General features: G+C 63.3%; 1 protein-coding gene across 7 annotated transcripts; it reads left to right on the plus strand.

The window, feature by feature from the left end:
• The first annotated feature begins 7 nt into the window (after positions 1–7).
• Positions 8–16,667, plus strand: LOC135416898 (maestro heat-like repeat-containing protein family member 6). Of its 7 annotated transcripts, none has more exons than XM_064660207.1 (24): positions 8–282; positions 536–600; positions 715–942; positions 1,213–1,360; positions 9,719–9,783; positions 9,898–10,215; positions 10,500–10,647; positions 10,944–11,008; positions 11,123–11,335; positions 11,620–11,767; positions 12,016–12,080; positions 12,195–12,407; positions 12,573–12,721; positions 12,877–13,024; positions 13,275–13,462; positions 13,550–13,687; positions 13,861–13,975; positions 14,103–14,240; positions 14,494–14,706; positions 14,839–14,994; positions 15,159–15,260; positions 15,636–15,738; positions 16,005–16,061; positions 16,360–16,667. In XM_064660207.1, the coding sequence occupies exons 1-24, from the start codon at positions 165–167 to the stop codon at positions 16,551–16,553; spliced, it is 3,495 nt and encodes a 1,164-aa protein (XP_064516277.1). In that variant the 5' UTR covers positions 8–164; the 3' UTR covers positions 16,554–16,667. The 7 variants fall into 7 exon arrangements, with proteins under 7 accessions (XP_064516277.1, XP_064516276.1, XP_064516278.1 ...); XM_064660206.1 differs by lacking the exon at positions 9,719–9,783 and adding an exon at positions 1,601–1,665 and having other exon boundaries at positions 9–282; XM_064660208.1 differs by lacking the exon at positions 9,719–9,783 and adding an exon at positions 1,601–1,665 and having other exon boundaries at positions 11–282; positions 715–927.
• Positions 16,668–16,759: the final 92 nt, after the last annotated feature.

Raw genomic sequence — 16,759 nt, forward strand, 5'->3', positions numbered from 1 at the left:
CCTCGAGGCCAGACCACAGGACTTGGTGACCCGGAGCTTCGGCGAGGAGTCTCCAGGCCCTGCGGCAGGTGCCCTCGAGGCCGTTCTCTGGGGCTTCGTGCCCTGGAGCTTTTCCCTAGCGTCTCCAATCCCTGCGGCGGCTGCCCTTGAGGCCCGACTGTAGGATGGCGGAGAGACGCTTCAGCCTGTGCAGGTTTCTCAGGAAGAAGAAGAAGGAAGGCCCTGAGACTGCCCCTGCACAGCAGCCTGAGGAGGTGGAGCAGCCCCAGCCCCTGCAGGAGGGTGAGTGGCAGAGCTGGGCCAACAGCTGGTGGCTGCAGCCGGCTGGGCCTCTTCCCATCCCATCCCCTCCCATCCCATCCCCTGTGGACGTGGCCAGGAAAAGGGAGGGGGGAGGAGGGCCTGGGGCTGATCCCTGGCAGCTCCATGCACTGGGCATCCCAGGGCTGGCCCTGCCTGTGGAGCACAGGGCTGGGCCGTGTTCTCCGGCCTGTCCCGCAGCCCCTCAGCTCTGACCGCGCTCGCTCTTTGCCAGATCCAGGACAGGACCAGACACAAGAACAGGACCGTGCCCGTGGCCGCTTCCGCAGGGCAGCACAGGTACCTGCAGCCACGGCCTCCTGGGCTGGGCCTGCTGCCACTGCTCAGCCTGGCACCACTGTCGGAGCTCTCCATGGCACATCCCGCTCTTCCCTGCCCTTTGTTTTCCTGTAGGCCGTTCGGAAATTCGTGGGCATTCGGCGTCCAAAGACCAGGATCGCACCAGGCGAGGTCATGGCACAGCCTGACCCCACGCCCAGTGAGCTCACGGCCAAGGCTGACAGCGCAACGTCCGAGGGCGAGGCAGACACTGACATCGCAGCCGTTCAGTGCCCGCCCAGTGCTCCTGGTCTGGACATTCCTGGGGAGAGAGTTGTCTCTGTGGAAGTAAGCAGCCTGTGGGTAGGGATTGTGTGGCCCCTCAAGCCAGGTCTGCTGGGCCCCCTCAGCCTTTGAGGCCAGCACAGTATGGTGGGAAGGGAAGCACTTCTTGGGGGCAACTGGGAAAATTGCTCCCTCTGGCAGCTCTCCAACTCCCCCCTGGCCCCTCCAGGCCAGACTTTGGAACTTGATGAGCCGCAGTGTTCCCAAACCTGCCGTGTTGCAGGTGCCTTCAAGGCACTTGTGCAGGACTTGGTGAGCCAGAGCTTTTCCGTGCCATCTCTCCTGCAGGAAGCCATGAAGCCAGAGAGAGACACAGAGCAGAGACCCCCCAGGGTGCCCAAGCTGGCCTGGCTGAAGGAGGGGGAGGAGGAAGGCCCTGGAGCTGCCCCATCCCAGCAGCCTGAGGAGGTGGAGCAGTCCCAGCCCCTGCAGGAGGGTGAGTGGCACAGCTGGGCCCCAGGGCTGGTGGCTGCAGCCAGATGAGCCTCTTGCCATCGCATCCCTTGTGGACAGGGCCAAGGAAAGGGAGGGGGAAGGAGGGCTCGGGGCTGATCCCCCGGCAGCTCCATGCACTGGCCATCCCGGGGCCGGCCCTGCCTGTGGAGCGCAGGGCTGGGCCGTGTTCTGCGGCCTGTCCCGCAGCCCCTCAGCTCTGACCGCGCTCGCTCTTTGCCAGATCCAGGACGGGACCGGACACAGGAGCAGGACCGCGCCCGGGGCCGCTTCTGCAGGGCAGCACAGGTACCTGCAGCCACGGCCTCCTGGGCTGGGCCTGCTGTCCCTGCTCAGCCTGGCGCCGCTGTCAGAGTTCTCCAGGGCACATCCCTCTCTTCCTGCCTTTCTCCTGCAGATGGTTTGCCAATTCAGCAGGTGCATTTGGAGGGAAGAGACCATCGCCATGGGTGCTGGGGGCATGGCAAGCTCTGACCTCTGCAATGCCGAGACCAGCGCTGCCCTGCTGGATTTGCTTGTGGAGAATGGTGTCTCCAGTGCCGAGAAAGTAAGCAGCCTGTGGCCAGGGCTCCAGCCCTGCAAGGATTGTGCGGGCCCTCACGCCGGCTCTGCTGGGCCCCCTCAGCCTTTGAGGCCAGCCCAGAGTGGTGGGAAGGGAAGCGCTTGTCGGGGGAAGCCGGGCAAGTTGCTGGCTCTGGCAGCTCTCCAAGTCTGCCCCGTGCCCCCTGCAGGTGCCAGCCTTCGTCAGGTACATCCACCGGTGGCTCACGGCCAATGTGTGTGCTGAGCGCAGACTGGACAGGACTCTTCTGGCTCTGGTCGAGGCGCACCCCGTGGATGTGGTGGTGACTCTGCTGCGCTCTGCCCCATGCTGTGACAGGTATGGGGCCCCTCTGCCTCCAGGGCTCACCAGCCCATCATCCTGTAGAGCCCATCCCAGGTGTCCCTCAGGCCCAGAGTTCCAAGGAGCCTCTAGCATGCCAGCCACGGATCCTGCTCCCATGTGCCCTCCTTGCTCCTCAGGGTGCTGTGGCTCTGTCAGCTGGGAGCGGGAAGTGCCCAGGCCGTGGCACTGTGGTTGAGAGCCCGCTGACACAGAGCTTTGACCCCGCAGAGCTGCTGTGAGCATGTGGAGAGCAATCATCTCCTTGAGAACTACTGCAGAGTCGGTGCTGACGATCCTTGCCCTCGTCCTGGGAAGCTGGCCAGCCTGCAGCATGCGCACCTCGGATGGGGACGAAGCGGAAGTCTTTGCCCTGGCTGTGAGTTTCTGGAACCGGCCTTTGCTCAGCGCCACGTCACCTCTCCGGCAGCTCTTCATCCTCCCCCAGCGCTGCATCTCCCTGCCTCAGGCACTGGGCTGGCAAGCTGGCTTAGGGGCAGGTTCAGGGGCACCAGGCCGGCTGCTCCTGCTGTGTCTCCCCTGGCCTCTCCCTGCCACGCTCGGGCCCTGCCCCATGGATGTCCGGGCACTGAGCGCTGTCTCCGGCTGGTTTCCTTTTTGCAGGCAACCGTGGCACTCTGGAAGATCCTCCATCTGCTCTGCTGCACACGGGCAGTGAGGGAGTGTTTCCCCAACCTCTTTGTGCATCTGCTCTTCCAAGTGTTCTTCAGCACAGTGCAGATGCCGGAGGAGGTTGACACCCTGTGGAGGGAGTGCCAGAAGCAACACAGCCTTCCCACCAAGCCCAACAGGTGCTCCATCCCACTCCTCCTGTCCCTGCCACGCCTTCGGGGCTGGCCAGGGCTCCCAGCATGACCTGGGCTTTGCTCTGCACGCAGGTTTGCAGTGCTGACCCTCAAAGCCCTGCTGCACCGTCTGCGCTGCGAGAGCGTGGTGGTGGCACTGGAGCGCAAGTGTGGCTGGGACACGCTCCTCAACGCCGACACCCACCACTACGCAGTGGGTCTGCTGGCCAGGTGAGACCCCCTTGTCCCCGCTGCCCCTGTCATTTCTGCCCTCTGCACAGGGCACCCCACGCAGTGCCCGTGGTCGTGGGCCGGAGGGCCTTGTCACCCAGGGATGGCCGAGCAGTGTGGCAAAGGCTGGGAGAGGTGGGTGCACAGGAGGAGCCGCCTGCCAGAGTGCCCTGGTCCCCTGCCGGGGTGCTGGGGAAAGACCAGGCCTCTGGGAGTGAGTCCCAGGAGAGGTTTGCCCAGCCAGCTCAGGCATGACAGTTCTTGTTTCCCTCCTGCCAGGGAGATGGGCTCTTTCTGCACCCCCTGGTGTTGCAGCATTGTGTGCTGCCTCCTGGAGCTGCTCAGCGAGGAGATGTGTCCCTGGGAGCTCCCTGCCATGGTGTTCCTTGTGGAGGTGAGCCTGATGGCGAGCGCTGCCTGGCCGAGCTGCCTCCACCTCTCTGGCCTTGTGCAGCCGCATCTGCGGGGGAAGCCCAGTGAAGGGAGCTGGGGCGGGGGGGGGGGCTCCACTGTGTGCCCTTGGCCCCTTGCTGCTGGGGTGACACTTGTCCCCAGCTGTGTTTTGGGTCCTTCTGCTGCCAGCACTCGCACTTCCCTCATGGCTCCTCAAGGCCAAGGAATGCCAGGGCTGGGTGGCACAGAGGAGCGGGCGAGTGGCCTGCGCAGGGCAGGGAGCCCAGGGGCTCTGCAGAGCCACTGCTGCTTTTGGGCAGGGCTGCCCGGGACGGTGCCGCACCCTGTGCTGCTGCCTGGGCCCAGCCCTGTGCGGGTGCGGGCTGCTGCCGGCCGGGCAGCCCGTCACCGCTCCGTGCCTTTCAGGCCCTGGTCTACCTGGACGTGAGGGAGTGCGGCGAAAGCGTCCTGCAGATCCTTTCAAGGCACCTGTGGAGCGAGTGCCCAGAGATGCGCCGCCAAGTGCTGAGGGGCCTGGTGGTGCTCAGCCAGGATGCCGTGACGGTGAGGAAGGGGCGGTTGGCCGAAGCCGTGCTGCGATGCCGGGGCTGGGGAGCACAGCTGCTGCCAGCTCTGCTGCCTCCCCGCTCAGCTGCCCGAGTCCCTCGGGACAGGCCTTTGGGCTCTGGGCCCCGCGGCAGCACGTGGGGCTGCCCCACCGGAGCGGGGTTGGCACTGCAGCCCTTCATGGCTTCACAGCACAGCCTTGTGTTCCTCACAGGCCAAAAGAATGGGCAGCCTGACTGAAAGCCTCGTGCAGCTCCTGTGGGACGCAGATGGAGAGCTGGTCCAGAGGACTGTCAGCGTCCTCGGCTTTCTGCTCTCCAATAAAGACATCCAGCTCTCCAGCCCCACCGCCCTGCAGCTGGCTGAGGCGCTGCAGCCGCTCTTCGACAACGTAAGGCTCTGTGCCCCGCAGCCACAGGCAACGGGTGCTGGCAGGAAACTTTGTGCCTTGTGGATTTTCAGGCCTGTGCCCAGGTGGGCCTGGAGAAGCCAGTGCTGAGGTCATTTCATTTCCACCAGGCTGACAGCAGTGTGCAACTGTCCTCCATCCTCCTCTTCCGTGGGGTGATGGTGACAGGGGAGAAAGAGGGAAAAAAGGCCCTGAAGCCACACGTGCGCCAGAGCCTGCTTCCACTCTTCTTCCACTGCCACGATGAGAACCACAGAGTGGCAGAGGTGAGTGAGCACTTGTGGGCTCTGGTGTCCCCGTGGCAGGGGGCTGGGCTGCCTCCTGCCCTGGCACCTGATGGGCTCCAGCCTCCTGCTGGCCTTGCTCCAGGGACACGGCTCCTTTGCCCTGGGCCGTGGTGCCATCTCCCAGTGCTTGTTGCTCTGCAGGCCTCTGGGGAAGCGCTGCTTTGTGTGGCCAGCTTCCTGAAGAGAAAGGACCTGCAGAAGATTGTGAAGAGGAAGGAGCTGTGGATGTTCAGCGAGTGCCTGGTAAGGACGGCCATGAAGCCCCAGCCCCAGGCTGGAGCAGCCCCCAGTCCCCGATGCTCAGAGTGTGGGGCTGGCACTGTGGCCCTGCCCACTGCTGCAGCCGCCTGCGGGACAGAAGCCTGCGCCCCACACGCTGCTGCCTTGCCTGGGGCGTGCGGGCAGGGGAGGCCACTGCTGGGCGCAGGCAGCTCCCAGCCATGGGGCAGAGCCCCAGCCAACCCTTCCCTCCGGCCCTGCCGCTCTCTGCAGCTGCAAAAGGAGCGGAGTCGAGCGGCCGAGTACCTGCGCCAGGCTTTGCCGTACCTGGAGAGCCCACAGGAGCCCCTGCGAGAGGCGGCCATCAGGTTCATTGGTGAGCCACAAGGTCCCTCCCCGCCCCGCTGCAGCTCGGCCCCAGCCCCGGCTGCTGCAGCGGCAGCAGGATGCGGCCCAGGGATGTGCTGGGGAGCCCCGAGTGCCCTGGTGGCTGCCGCCCTGTGCCAGCCCAGCCCTGGGGTGTCCCGAGGCGGGAAGGCCCCAGGCTCAGCCCTGCCAGGGCAGGAGGGTGCGTGGCCGGGCCGGCAGCGCCACCGGGGGGGAGCTGTGCCGCTGGGGCCCTGACAGGATCTGTGTTCCCAGGGATGGCCGGGAGGTACATGCGGGGACAGCCCGAAGAGCTGCAGGACATCATCGAGAGTGAGTGAGGGCAGCGCGGTGTCAGCGGGGGCTGGTGGGAGGAGCACGGAGCCTGGGCAGGGAGCTGCAATCCTGCCCTGGCTGTGGAGGGCTCTGCTCCCTGCACGGATGAGGGACGGCTTGGGCAGAGCAGAGAGAGATTTCAGGGGCACGGGGGGTTTTGGTGGCCAGCGCCTTCCGGCTGATCCCGTTGGGCCCTGCTCCCTGCTGGCCATGGCAAGAACTGGGTGAGATGGCCCTGGCTGGAGGAGCTTCTTGGGTCGCCACAGATCCAGCCTCTGACCTTGGCTCTGTTCCTCCCTGTTGCAGTTCTTCAGGGTCTGAGGAACGACACCAGCCCCGCCATCTCAAGCCTGGCGCTTCAGAGCTACCGTGTGCTCGAAGCTGCTGAGAGAGCTGCATCCCCCCAGGTGCAGCAGCCGCCAGACTGGCTGTGCGGGGCCTGCACGAGCTGTCCTGCTCTGCGGGGCAGTTTCTGGCTGTGCTGCCTGAGCTCTGGGGAGGCTTGATGTGGGAAGCGGTGTCTGCTGGGGCCACGTGAGCCTGCGAGGAAGACCCCTGCTGTGGAAGCACTTCCCTCTAGTCCAGCATAGGAATATAAAATTCCTCTTGCCACACACAGAGGCTCAGGAGTGTTTTTGGTGCCCAGTTTGCACAGGGCATTGGGGAAGAGGGGAAAAAGGGTCCTTGTGCTCAGCAACGCTTGCCCGGGTGTGCAGTGAGAAGAGAAAGAGCCCTAAGTCCCCTTGGCCTTTGGTGGTGCTGTGCTGAAGCCTCCAAGCTTGCAGCAGAGCAGCTGGGCAAAGGCTGGAGCTGTGGGGCTCCCTGAGCCAAAGGTCCTTGGAGATGGCCAGAAGCCCTGTCCCAGGCAGGAAGTGCCATCTGTGTCCTGCCCAGGTGTTGGCCGGCTGCTGTGGCGCTTGCCCGGGGCGTCTGCCGTGCCTGCGGCAGAAGGGCTGGAGGCCTGGGCAGGAGGGTGGGGACAGCGCCAAGGGGGCCAGGCTGGCCTGGCTGGGGACAAGGAGGGCAAGGGGTCCCTGGTGGGGCACGACCGCTGGTGCTGCCTGAGGAAGGCACCTGCCGAGAAAAAGAACTGTTGCAAATAGGGCAACAGGAGCTGAGGCAGGTGCGGGAAGAAGCACAAATGGCTAAGCACCTGCCTGGGATCGATACTATGGGACACTGTTACCGAGAGAAGACTAATACAGGAAAAGACTGCTTTATTGTTACCAGGGTTTACCAAAGAACTTGTTCAGACAGTTTTCTTCCAAGTTTTTCCAGTTTCAATGTATTTTCCTCTCACGGATATCCCCATTTTTCCTATTGGTTCCCATCTGCTGCATTGCAGATACTCTCCCCGTTGGCTCCCGCTGATTCCATGTGCCCTCCTTCCTTCCCTGGTTGGCTGTTTCCCATGTCAGTCCCATGCTCCGCCCTTTTTTCCAGCACCTTCCTCACCCTCCCCTATAGAAGTCCAAGCCCCGCTTCAATAAAGTTGTGATAGCACGGTGATAGCTCCACTGCGTGACAGTGTGTGTTTCCATCCTCTACTTCGCTCGAACCCAATTGCTGTTGCAGTCCCTCTCCCAGCCCAGCCTGCGGCAGCTGCCGGCCAGGGCCAGGGGCAGGGGCAGGGCCGTGGGCCAGCCCGGGCCCCCGCGGCTGCCCAGCCCACGGGGCTGTGTCCCAGAGCCCGCTGAGTCAGAGCTCTGGGCCCGCGGAGGTGCTGCCAGCACGGGGAGGGCGCGGGGCTCCTCGGGCAGGGCTGCGCGGTCGCTGCTGCCCAAGCCACAGAAAAGAGCAGCAGGCTGTGCACAGGAGCAGCAGCAGCCACAACGCCTGGGCCTCCTCGGGAGTTGTCCCCCGGGGGCACAGCTCTTTGGGCAGGAGAGGGGCACCAACCCTGCCAGGACTGGGGGCGGTGACAGGTCTCCTTGGGTTAGGACTTGCCAGAGCTGCTGATTTTGGCGCAGCCCTGGCCAATGGGGTGGGAGCAGCATTGGTGCCCTTGTGTCATAGGTTTGAAAGGAGACGTGGGAATTTTTTCCCTAGGGTACCTTGTTCTCGCCCCCTCAGTCTGTTTCTTCTGGGATGGGGGGAGTCGGGGATGGGGTGGGGGCAGAGCGGAGCCACAGGCGCTGGGCAGCGCGGGAGCGGGGAGAGGGGGAGGTCTCCCGGGGAAGCATGGTTGCTACAGGCACGGCCGGGAGTCTGTCGTTTAGGGGGTTTCTTTGGGTTTGGTGTGCACCGGACAGAGCGGGGAGTCCGGTTTTGGCTGCCTGCTTTTGCTTTGCCTGAGAGGAAGTTTTTTTTCCCCACGGGACCCATCGTGGAGAACGACTACAAGAAGGAGACCAAGCCATCTCAGAGAGAGGTATTCTGCCTTCAGACGGCCTGTGGGAAAAAGGACTTTTTTTTTTTTCCAGTGCTGGCTGCGAGCACAGGTGGCTGCGAGCAGCTGTTGAAGTGCCGGGACAGTCCTGCCTTCCCACCCCACTCCCCAGGTTGCTGCGGGTTTCCCCCCTCCACCTGCGGAACTGGGACTTTGTTTTGTTCCTTCCGAAAGGTTTTGATTGCACCATTTGTTGTTTATTCAGATTTGGTTAATAAAAAGCTGTTTCTTTTCCTTTTCCACACTTCCACTGGAAGTTTCTTGATTTCTACGTTGTAATCGTGTTAAACTAAGACACCTTGCCCTCACACTCCTTCTGTGTGTCACAGCCCCGTGTTCGGGAGGGCCACCAACCGGCACTTCTCCCAAGGAGCCCGTGCCAGCTCATGTTGAGGCCCCGTGGCCTTCCCACTGCGGCTGCCTCGGCAGCCGAGGGGGCTCCTTCTGCTGCCGTGGGCAGGCACAGCAGGGGAGGGTTTGCTTAGTTTTTCAACTGTGCCTAAAGTTCGTGTCCAGCTGTCTTGGATGCTTTGGAGAACGGACTCCTTCCCGCCTGGGGCAGGTTGGCCGGGCTGGGGGAGTCCCCAGGGCACGTGGCAGTGTGTCACAGGGCCCTTTGTGACACGGTGGGATGGCACGGGGCAGGGTATCACAGGGCCCTTTGTGACACGGGATGACTTAGTAGTGGTGGTGAGGTGGCAACGCCTCAGTGCTCCTCGGAGCGTGCGACGGGACAGACGGGACAGAGCGGTGCTGTGCGGAGCCCCCGTGCAGCCAACTCGTTCCTTGCTAACCCGGAGCGTTTTTGTGGCGTTTCTTTTGTGCGAGCGTCCTCGAGGCCAGACCGCGGGACTTGGTGACACGGAGCTTTTGCGAGGTGTCCCCAATCCCTGCGGCAGGTGCCCTTGAGGCCACACTTCAGGACTTGACAACCTATATTGTTTCCTAGGCTTATCTCTTTCAGGTGCCCTCGAGGCCAGACCACAGGATTGGTGACCCGGAAATTTTCCGGAGTCTCCAATCCCTGCGGTAGGTGGTTTCAAGGGCAGCGTGCCGGACTTGGTGACCCGGAGATCTTCCGAGGTGTCTCTCCCTTGCAGGTGCCCTCCAAGCACCTGCGGGATGGCGGGAAGACGCCCGATCCTGCTCAAGCCCTTTCAGATGAAGAAGGAAGGCCCTGGGCCTGCCTCAGCACAACACCCTGAGGAGGTGGAGCAGTCCCAGCCCCTGCAGGAGGGTGAGTGGCAGAGCTGGGCCCCAGGGCTGGTGGCTGCAACCAGATGGGCCTCTTCCCATCCCATCTCCTGTGGACATGGCCAGGGAAAGTGAGGGAGGAAGAGGGCCCGGGGCTGATCCATGCACTGGGCATCCCAGGGCTGTGGAGCGCAGGGCTGGGCCATGTTCTCCGGCCTGTCCCGCAGCCCCTCAGCTCTGACCGCGCTCGCTCTTTGCCAGATCCAGGACGGGACCGGACACAAGAACAGGACCGTGCCCGTGGAGGCTTCTGCAGAGCAGCACAGGTACCTGCAGCCACGGCCTCCTGGGCTGGGCCTGCTGTCCCTGCTCAGCCTGGCACCGCTGTTGGAGCTCTCCAGGGCACATCCCTCTCTTCCCTGCTCTCTGTTCTTCTGCAGGCCTTTCTGAAATTCTTGGGCATTCGCCATAGAAAGACCAAGATCACACCAGCCGAGGTCATGGCACAGCCTGACCCCATGCCGAGTGAGCTCAAGGCACACCCTGAAGTCGGCACCGCATTGACTGACGGCACAGCAAACTGTGACAGCGCGGTGACCGATGACGGGACAAAATCCAACACCGCCCTGCCTGAGCTCACCATGGAGGCTGACGGTGAAACGACTGAGGGCATCGCAGACACTGAGAGCACACCCATTCAGTGCCTGCCCGATGCTCTCAGTGTGAAAGTTCTTGATGAAGGAGTTGTCTCTGCTCAAGTAAGCAGCCTGTGGGCAGTGATTGTGTGGCCCCTCAAGCTGGGTCTGCTGGGCCCCTCAGCCTTTGAGGCCGGCACAGTGTGGTGGGAAGGGAAGCACTTCTCGGGGGAAAGTGGGCAAGTTGCTCCCTCTGGCAGCTCTTGAACTGCCCCATGTCCCCTCCAGGCCAGACTGTGGGACTTGATGGCCTGGAGCATTCTGAACACTCCTCTATTGCAGATGACTTCAAGGCACTTCTGCAGGATTTGGTCACCCAGAGATTTTCCGTGCCATCTCTCCTGCAGGTAGCCATGGAGCCAGCCAGAGACATGGAGCAGAGACCTCCCAGTGTGCCCAAGGTGGCGTGGATGAAGGAGGAGGAGGAGGAAAGCCCTGGGCCTGCCCCAGCACAACACCCTGAGGAGGTGGAGCAGTCCCAGCCCCTGCAGGAAGGTGAGTGGCAGAGCTGGGCCAACAGCTGGTGGCTGCAGCCAGATGGGCCTCTTCCCATCCCATCCCATCTCATCCCATCCCATCCCATCCCATCCCATCCCATCCCATCCCATCCCATCCCATCCCATCCCATCCCATCCATCTCCGGTGGACATGCCCAGAGAAAGGGAGGGAGGAAGAGGGCCCAGGGCTGATCCATGCACTGGGCATCCCAGGGCTGTGGAGCGCAGGGCTGGGCCGTGTTCTCCGGCCTGTCCCACAGCCCCTCAGCTCTGACCGCGCTCGCTCTTTGCCAGATCCAGGACGGGACCGGACACAAGAACAGGACCGTGCCCGTGGCTGCTTCCGCAGGACAGCACAGGTACCTGCAGCCACGGCCTCCTGGGCTGGGCCTGCTGTCCCTGCTCAGCCTGGCACTACTGTCGGAGCTCACCATGGCACATCCCTCTCTTCCTCGCCCTTCGTTCTCCTGCAGTGGTTACTGAACTCCAATCCTGTTCGGCGTAGAAAGGCCAGGACCTCACCAACTGAGGTCAGGGCACAGCCTGAGCCCAACCTGACCAAGCTCAAGGGCAAGGCTGACAGTCTAACAACTGAGGGCATCACAGACACTGAGAGCACACCCGTTCAGTGCCTGCCCGATGCTCTCAGTGTGGAAGTTCTCGATGAAGGAGTTGTCTCTGCTCAAGTAAGCAGCCTGTGGGCAGGGATTGTGTGGCCCCTCAAGCTGGGTCTGCTGGGCCCCTCAGCCTTTGAGGCCAGCACAGTGTGGTGGGAAGGGAAGCACTTCTCGGGGGAAAGTGGGCAAGTTGCTCCCTCTGGCAGCTCTTGAACTGCCCCATGTCCCCTCCAGGCCAGACTGTGGGACTTGATGGCCTGGAGCATTCTGAACACTCCTCTATTGCAGATGACTTCAAGGTACTTCTGCAGGATTTGGTCACCCAGAGATTTTCTGTGCCATCTCTCCTGCAGGTAGCCATGGAGCCAGCCAGAGACATGGAGCAGAGACCTCCCAGTGTGCCCAAGGTGGCGTGGATGAAGGAGGAGGAGGAAGAAAGCCCTGGGCCTGCCCCAGCACAACACCCTGAGGAGGTGGAGCAGTCCCAGCCCCCGCAGGAGGGTGAGTGGCAGAGCTGGGCCAACAGCTGGTGGCTGCAGCCAGATGGGCCTCATCCCATCCCATTCCATTCCATCTCCTGTGGACATGCCCAGGGAAAGGGAGGGGGGAGGAGGGCCTGGGGCTGATCCCTGGCAGCTCTATGCACTGGGCATCCCAGGGCTGGCCCTGCCTGTGGAGCGCAGGGCTGGGCCGTGTTCTCCGGCCTGTCCCGCAGCCCCTCAGCTCTGACCGCGCTCGCTCTTTGCCAGATCCAGACTGGGACCGGACACAGGAGCAGGACCGTGCCCGTGGATGCTTCCGCAGGGCAGCACAGGTACCTGCAGCCACGGCCTCCTGGGCTGGGCCTGCTGTCCCTGCTCAGCCTGGCACCGCTGTTGGAGCTCTCCATGGCACATCCCTCTCTTCCCTGCCCTTCGTTCTCCTGCAGAGATTGCTGAACTCCAGTCCCATTCAGCATAGAAAGGCCAGGACCTCACCAACTGAGGTCAGGGCACAACCTGAGCCCAACCTGACCAAGCTCAAGGGCAAGGCTGACAGTGCAACGACTGAGGGCATCGCAGACACTGACAGGACACCCGTTCAGCGCCTGCCTGATGCTCCCAGTGTGGAAGTTCTCGATGAGGGAGTTGTCTCTGCTCAAGTAAGCAGCCTGTGGGCAGGGACTGTGTGGGCCCTCAAGCTGGGTCTGCTGGGCCCCTCAGCCTTTGAGGCCGGCACAGTGTGGTGGGAAGGGAAGCACTTCTTGGGGGAATGTGGGGAATTTTCCCTCTGGCAGCTCTCCAGCTCTCTCCTGCGTCCCCTCCAGGTGCCAGCTGTGGTGAGGTCCATCCACTGGTGGCTGACTGCCAATGTGTCTGCTGGGCACGTGCTGGATAACACCCTTCTAGCACTGACCCAGGCACACCCCGCGGATGTCGCCATCAGCCTCCTGCGCTGTGCCCCCTCATGTGACAGGTACGGGCCCCACCTGCCTTGAGGGCTCACCAGCCTTTAGAGCCCATCATCCCCTGCCCCTGAAAGCACTGTGGCTCTGTCACCCGGCCCCTGCAGCTGCCCAGGTCAGGGCGCTGTGCTCGAGAGCCCCCTGACACAGAGCTCTGACTCCACAGAGCTGCTGCAGTCATGTGGAGGACCATCGCCTCGTCGGGAACGACCCTGGAGAAGGTGCTGCCAATGCTGCTCTCTGTGATGGAGGACTGGCCATGGCACAGCACCCGCACCTCTGATGGGGACAACACCAATGTCTTTGCCCTGGCTGTGAGTTTCTGGAACCTTTGCTTGCCCCCAGGTTGCCTCTCTGGCAGCTCTCCATCCTCCCCCAGCACGGCATCTCCCTGCCCATCTCCCTGCAGGCACTGGGCTGGAAATGTGGGCAAGCAGCAGGTTCAGGGGCACCAGGCTGGGCGCTCCCCTCGAGTCTCTCCTGGCCTCCCCCTCCCACGCTCGGGCCCTGCCACATGGAAGTCTGGGCACTGAGCGCTGTGTCCGGGTGGTTTGTCTTTTGCAGGCAACTCTGGCATTGTGGACGATTGTCCAGGAGCCCCAGTGCCCAGGGCCATTGATGGAGTATTCCCCCCATCTCCTCGTGGCTCTGCTCTTCCAAGTTTTCATCACCACAGAGCAGATGTCCGAGGAGGTCGACAGCTTCTGGAGGGGATGCCGGGAGGAACACGACCTTCCCACTGACCCCAACAGGTGCTCCATCCCAGTCCTCCCCTCCCTCCCATGCCCTCGGGGTGGCTCAGGGCTCCCAGCATGACCTGGGCTTTGCTCTGCACACAGGTTTGCAGTGCTGAGCATGAAGGCCCTGCTCTGCTGCCTGCACTGTGAGGATGTGGTGCGTTCAGTGGAGCACAATCGTGGCTGGGCGAGGCTCCTCAATGCTCGCAGCCGCCGCTACGCAGTGGCTCTGCTGGCCAGGTGAGACTCCCTTGTCCCCACTGTCCCTGTCCTTTCTGCTTGTCCTTTCTGCATCTCAGAGGGCCCTCGATCCCTCCTGTGTTGGTGGGAAAAGACCAGGGCCCTGTGAGTCTGTCCTGGGAGAGGTTTGCCCACCGGGCTCGGGGTCAGTGGTGCCTTTTTCCCCCTGTCAGGGAGATGCGCCGTGTTTCCAGCCCCTTGTGTTCCCGCATCACACTCCACCTGCTGGAGCTGCTGAGCAGGGAGGAGCTGTGCTGGGACCTCCCTGCTATGGCATTCCTTGTGGAGGTGAGCCTGATGGCGAATGCTGCCTCACCAAGCTGCCTCCACCTCTCTGGCCTCTTGGAGGGCCCAGCCCTGTGCGGGTCTGGGCTCCTGCCGGCCAGGCACCCCATCACTGCTCCCTGCCTTTCAGGTCCTGGACTGCCTGGACATGCGTGACTGGGGAGGCAGCGTTCTGCAGAGCCTTTCAAGGCACCTCTGGAGTGAGTGCCCAGAGAGGCGTCACCTGGCACTCCGAGGGCTCCTGGTGCTCAGCCAGGATTCTGGGATGGTGAGGAGGGGGAAGGGGCTGAAGCCATGCGGGCAGCGTGGGGCTAGGTAACACAGTCTCTTGGGCTTGGCCTGGCTTCAGGAGCTGTGGCAGCTACTCCCAGCTCTGCTGCCTCCCTGTTCAGCTGCCAGAGTCCCTTGGCACAGGCCTTTGGCCTCTGGGCCCTGCAGCAGCACGTGGGGCTGCCCCGCCGGAGCGGGGCTGGGGCTGCAGCCATTCATGGCTTCACAGCACAGCCGTGTGTTCCTCACAGGCCAAGCGCATCTGGAGCCTGTCGGATATCCTGGTGCAGCTCCTGGGGGATGAGGACAGAGATACGGTTTGGATGACCCTCTCTGTGCTCGACAATGTGCTCTGGAGCAGTGTCTGGACACAGCTGCAGAAGAGGGTCCACAGCAAAGACCCTCTAATATCCACCCCCACCGGCCTGCAGTTGGCTGAGGCGCTCCGGCCACTCTTTGACCACGTAAGGCTCTGTGCCCCCCCCATGGGCTCTGGGTGCTGCTGGGAAACTTTGTGCCCTGTGGATTTTCAGGTCTGTGCCCGGCGGGGCCTGGAGAAGCTGGTGCTGAGGTCTTTTCCTCTTTCTTTCCACCAGGATGACAGCAGTGTGCGGGAGGGCTCTATGGTCATCTTCACACGTGTGATGAAACTGATAGAGAGAGCGGGAAAGAGACCCCTGAAGCCACACGTGTGCCTGAGCCTGCTCCCGCTCTACTTCCACCAGCACGATGAGAACCCGGTCGTGAAAAAGGTGAGGACTCGTGGGCTCTGGTGTCCCATGGGAGGGGGCTGGGCTGCCTCTTGGCCTGGCACATCGTGGGCTCTGGGCTCCAGCCTCCTCCTGACCTTGGTCCAGGGACACGGGTCCCGTGCCCTGGGCTGCGATACCATGTCCTGGTCTCTGTTGCTCTGCAGGCGTCTCGGGAAGCGCTGCTTCGTGCAGCGCGGTTCCTGAAGAGGAGGGATCTCGTGAAGCTGCTGAAGGCAGAGCAGCCTTGGAGATTCAGTGAGTGCCTGGTAAGGACGACCCCAAAGCCGCAGTCCCCGATGCCCAGAGTGCGGGGCCGGCACTGTGCCCCTGCCCACTGCTGCAGCCGCCCGCGGGACAGCAGCCTGCGCCCCACCCGCTGCTGCCTTGCTGGGGCGTGCGGGCTCCTCTGCAGGCGCTCTGCCCCCGAGCCAGGGTGCCGCTGGAGCCCCGGCCCAGCTGGGCTGTGGGGCAGGGCGGCCCCACGGCTGCCGGGGAGCAGCCAGCCCTCTGCTCCCTCCAAAGCCGGCCCCAGCGGCTGCTGCCCGGGCCTCAGGGCTGTGCGGGCAGGGGAGGCCAGTGCTGGGCGCAGGCAGCGCCCGGCCAAGGGGCAGAGCCCCAGTCGACCCTTCCACTCTCTGCAGCTGAAAAAGGACCGGAGCAGAGTGGTCGAGTACCTGCACCAGGCCCTGCCGTACCTGTGGAGCCCACAGGAGCCCGTGAGAGAGGCGGCCGTCAAGTTCATGGGTGAGCCACAAGGTCCCTCCCCGCCCCGCTGCAGCTCGGCCCCAGCCCCGGCTGCTGCAGCGGCAGCAGGATGCAGCCCAGGGATGTGCTGGGGAGCCCCGAGTGCCCTGGTGGCTGCCGCCCTGTGCCAGCCCAGCCCTGGGGAGTCCCGAGGCGGGAAGGCCCCGGGCTCAGCCCTGCCAGGGCAGGAGGGTGCGCGGCCGGGCCGGCAGCGCCGCCGGGGGGGAGCTGTGCCGCTGGGGCCCTGACAGGGTCTGTGTTCCCAGGGATCGCCGGCAGGTACCTGCGGGGACAGTACCAAGAGCTGCAGCTCATCATCGATGGTGAGTGAGGGCAGTGGGGCTGGTGAGGGGAGCACAGAGCCCGGGGCAGGGAGCTGCAATCCTGCCCTGGCTGTGCAGGGCTCTGCTCCCTGCCTGGACGAGGGGCAGCGTGGTCAGAGCAGAGAGAGATTTCAGGGGCACGGGGGGTTTTGGTGGCCAGCACTTTCTGGCTGATCCCATTGGGCCCTGCTCCCTCCTGGCAACAGCAAGAGCTGGGTGGGATGGCCCTGGCAGGAGGGGCTCCTCGGGTCCCCACCGACCCGGGCTCTGACCTTGTCTCTGTTCCTCTCTGTTCCAGCCCTTCAAGCCACGACAGATGACAGCAGTCCCACTGTCTCCAAGCTGGCACTTAAAAACATCAACTTCCTTAGAGCTGTACAGAGAGCTCCCTACCTCCAGCAGCTCCGAGACCAGCTCAGCAGGGCATGGAGTACCCGGCCTTCTGTGTGGGGCTGTGTGTGCCTGTGCTGCTATAGCTGTGTGGAGAGCTGATGCAGGCAGCTCTGTCTTTTGGGGCCACCTGAGCCTGTGGGGAAGACGCCTCTTCTCCGCAAGCCCTTCCTATATTCCTAGCATAGGAATATTAAATAAATCTTGTCATCTACAGAGGCCTAGGAGCTTTTTTTGGGTGCCCAGTGTCCACAGGGCATCTGGGAAGAGGGAAAAAAGGGCCCTTGTGCTCAGCAACACTTGCCCAG

The sequence above is a fragment of the Pseudopipra pipra genome, chromosome 7 (genome assembly GCF_036250125.1).
Source record: "Pseudopipra pipra isolate bDixPip1 chromosome 7, bDixPip1.hap1, whole genome shotgun sequence".
Taxonomy (NCBI): Eukaryota; Metazoa; Chordata; class Aves; order Passeriformes; family Pipridae; genus Pseudopipra; species Pseudopipra pipra.

Coding starts and splice junctions, on each gene's coding strand:
- LOC135416898 (XM_064660207.1), top strand. CDS start 165: ATGGCGGAGAGACGCTTCAGCCTGTGCAGGTTTCTCAGGAAGAAGAAG. Junction 943..1,212: donor TGGAAGTAAGCAGCCTGTGG/GTAGGGATTGTG, acceptor TCTCTCCTGCAG/GAAGCCATGAAGCCAGAGAG. Junction 13,976..14,102: donor CTATGGCATTCCTTGTGGAG/GTGAGCCTGATG, acceptor CCTGCCTTTCAG/GTCCTGGACTGCCTGGACAT.